The sequence below is a fragment of the Atta colombica genome, unplaced genomic scaffold, assembly GCF_001594045.1.
Source record: "Atta colombica isolate Treedump-2 unplaced genomic scaffold, Acol1.0 scaffold245, whole genome shotgun sequence".
In the NCBI taxonomy this organism is placed as follows: domain Eukaryota; kingdom Metazoa; phylum Arthropoda; class Insecta; order Hymenoptera; family Formicidae; genus Atta; species Atta colombica.
Genome location: NW_017259344.1, coordinates 290,859 through 294,630, shown reverse-complemented (window position 1 = coordinate 294,630; position 3,772 = coordinate 290,859). Strand labels below are relative to the sequence as shown.

Here is a 3,772-nt window from a genome sequence, read left to right as displayed (position 1 = left end):
TATATATATGTATGTAGAGCGCTATCAATGACCACAAAATGAATTTGTCGGTAAACGAAAAATAAATGTTTGGGAGTAAATATATTTCTTCTTTTTCTCTTACCCTCCAACAATTCCGTCTTTTGCTCGTGCTGATGCTCGTTTGCAGTGGTCGCATTGCGACTACCAAAAACACTGTAAGCATTTCTGGTGAAGCTCAAGTTTAATTTATTCGGCGTGGGCGGCATGCTCGCGACTGAAAAAATGCAGCTCAACCGAAACTTAAGAAGGAAAACGTGATTAAAATTTTCAACAGAATTCTCTCTTTAACTCTCTTTAAACTCTCGCATTCCATGCGATATCTGTTTTCCTTTATCTTTTTTTTAACTTTTATAGAAATATCGTCTCTTCTATTTTTCTTCTGGAAATTTTTAAAGAATGTTTTCGTTCGACTTCTTTTGACCTATTCCCTGTGTTACTTGTCTTCACTACTACGTATTGTAATTTAACACTAGCCTTAGTATCTAATGAATTATTGTCCGTATATGGGTGCTCCGTGAGGCCACCTCAGATCGCTCGATGTGAGACAGAATTACTTGCTATGATTAAAAATTCAGCTGGGATGTTGAAACGCGAAGACAAAGGGGAAGAGGGAGAGAATGCCGAAGACGATCGGTGAGCTGCTAGGTACGACGTGGTGCCGTTTGAACAATTGTGCTCTTCGGGACATTAACCCCGTCTGCTACCGACACCGATTGCCCGCCATTTCGGGATCCCTCTTCAAGGTCCTCGTAGCAGGTCTTAGCGACGTGTTATCCGGCATCTGGCCGGCATCGAGCTGGCACGGGAGACGCAACAATGACGACGATGACGTTCTTCTATGGACTTTGAAGATCGTCTCGTGGTTGTGCCAGAACCATAAATCGATGGCAATCGTTGAGAGAGTGGCAGGAGAACAAGGATGCTGATGAGCGAATAGCAGTAGTTGGTGCTATCGCTTTGGACCTGCCCTCAGCTTCCTGGATTCGTGTCAGTCGCCAGGGTCGGTGAGCTTTCGCCAGCCGATTCGTGGCGTGATCGCCGCTCGTTCACCCTCACTCATACCGCGTTTCAAGTACACCAAATCCGAAGTGCCCCTGCCTGCGGAACCGCCACGTAGCGGCCGCGGTTGCGGCTGCGGTGCTAGCACTAGATCGCAGTAACGGCTCGCTTTTCTCTGCGTTCCACCTTTAGCTCTCGAAGATGATGATCCGTGATCTCTGCGACCGTACGCGGCCGCTACACTAGCTTCTGCCGCCTCTCTTATGTGCTCGTGCCTCCCTTGTGCTGCTCGTTGGCGCGATCGCAAATACATTACGGGTTATAGGAGTATCCGGGATTGCCGTCGGGATGTCTCGATCGGCAGAAAGATTGTGACAGCACACTATTTTTTACACGTGCACTACTGAGATTTTCCCCTGGAGAAACGCAACAGTCTTGGTTGTTTTTCAGTAGAAATATTATCAGACGCACTCACACAGTATAAGTATACTTAATGATGAGTAAACAAGTTCTTCCGATCAAACCAATCAATACGAGGAAGAAGTTACGCAATATTAGCGCATTCCCCGAAATCACGAATCTATAAATAAATTACTGTTATGATTATATCAACATCTCAATTTTCGATAATATGAAGTATATGTGACAACTGGAGAGATAAGAGAAAGACTTCTCTACACAGAACACCAGATTTTACACTTTTCGCGAATACGATCGTCCTCGCGGAGAAACGATAATTTTTCCTTTCGTTGCACTATTTTTTCAGATGATTCGCTTAAACTCTTCATTCTTTTCGGGACTTCTAAGTACAGAGAATACAGTGCAATAGTTTGTGTCTAGCATTTTACTCATAGTGCTGGTATATGGTATCGTTGATACGCAATAGTATGTCCCGATTTTGATCACTTGCAAATTAAGAAACGGAAAAGAAAACGCCACTCTCCTACGAGAAATCACTTTGCGCGCTGGTGTTTCTTCGGTGCGGCGCTCATTCGTGGTGTTGCCGTCAGCACACCGGGATATTGTACCTCGCAAATAAATCGTCCTGCGTTTCAAACTCCAAGACGTTTCCTTACAGCGAGCTGCGTGCAAGTGCAAGACAATTTGCGAAAATGTGCTCGTACTAAAATGGCGGCGCGGCGCCGTTGTTTCGGAGTTCAGCTTCGAAATTGCTGACTCTGGCCAGACTGGCTGGCTGATTAACTGGTTGGCTGCGCAGCAATTCCTCGTGATTGCTGATCGCCGACGTCGCTCGTTGATAAAACAAACGACGAAACTTCACTAGAAGGAGATTTCCTTCATCGTGGAATATCGAAGAACACGCGGTTGAACGGTGCAATGTAGAGCTGGGGATTTATCTCCTCCGGATTGCGACCTGCCTCTGAACGTGAGCGAATCGAATATATTGCTTGGCACGGAGACCGACCGAGAGGAAGACTTGCGCCCTGAGTCGTGGCAAACTCGGTTACAGGAACGTATCTAAAAAGGGTGCTTTGTCAAGCGAGTTAAACGGGTTCAATGATCCAGCAGGGACAACTAAATATCTATTGGCTGAGCTTTCAGTCCGCGCATGATGAGAAACGTGATCAATCATAGTTTACGAAAACAAACATTAGATAAGTTTTATCTAGCACTTGTGCACTTCGTTTTCGTAAAACCGATTGCGAGGAATATTACGAGGATAAATATATTATTCAGATTATCATACGAAATATCATTTCATATTTTTAACACTCAACAGTAGTTAGTGTTTAACAAGTATCGATCACAGTTTATTTTAAAGACTTATATCTTAATTAACTTTATCACAAATTTTATCACTTAAAATATTCTTTTGATATTTTAAAATCAAATCCTTCTAGATGTTTTATAAAATGCAACATATATTTCCAATTTTCTTTTTCTACGATATGAAGCGCATCGTTTGAAAAATAAATTGAGATTAAAAACACATTTTACCAATCATTTGTAAATAAATTCTTCTTAAATAAAAGTAATTAAGATTAAAAGTAATTAAGATAATTAAAATAGTAATTAAGAGGCATAATTAAAAATCAGTAAATTATTTCGTAAGATTTTTAATTCGAATCGTGATTTTTATTTTGTCTATAAAAGACATTTCGAAAGTTCGGAAGAACATGCATATCCTTTTGTTCTTGTATAGCCGCACCTGGAGTTCCCCTACCATTAGCTGCTCAACTTATAACGATGACGAACGTCGACATCATCGTCGATGCCGACCATGACTCATTTTTTCGCTAGCGCCGGCGCGACTGAGTTTTCTCGTCATCGTTCTCGCTAATTATGATTTTGATTTAAATCATCTTTCCTTAATCAGATTTAATTCAACTTTCTCTTCTGTCATTATTTGGCTTCCGGTAACAGGTACGCATTCTTTTCCATCATATATCGCTTCAGGCTCTGCTAACTGATCATACCGGCTGTCTTCATTCATCCAATTTCGTCTCTTCGTCTTTTACTCCGACTCCCTCCTGTCGTTTCTGCTGCTATTTCCCTCTTGTTCCCTCGCATCTCATGGTCTCATAGTTGAAATATCGAACGACTAGACTCTCGTGGTCTATACCTCGTTTTAGCTAACACATTTCTGACACGTATTCTCAGTTGCGAGCATTTAAAAACTTTTATTTTTTGACAAGTTATATCTGAATATCTATAAAATTTTGGAGTAACTCCCATTTGAAGATATTTAACAATACAAATATTTTTAATTGAACATATTCTTGTGTTTAGA

The 3,772-nt window shown here is 41.4% G+C and overlaps 1 protein-coding gene across 2 annotated transcripts in view; it reads right to left on the bottom strand.

The window, feature by feature from the left end:
• Positions 1-3,772, bottom strand: part of LOC108688879 (probable cation-transporting ATPase 13A3) — a 15,458-nt gene that overhangs the window by 8,189 nt on the left and 3,497 nt on the right. Inside the window, exon 1 of one of the 2 annotated variants that reach the window (XM_018195408.1) lies at positions 104-345. The exons of the other annotated variant lie outside the window; for it this stretch is intronic. Coding sequence (XP_018050897.1) covers positions 104-227 — 124 coding nt within the window. The 5' untranslated portion in view covers positions 228-345. Of the gene's footprint in view, positions 1-103; positions 346-3,772 lie in introns of those variants that run through there. 2 annotated transcript variants of the gene reach the window in all.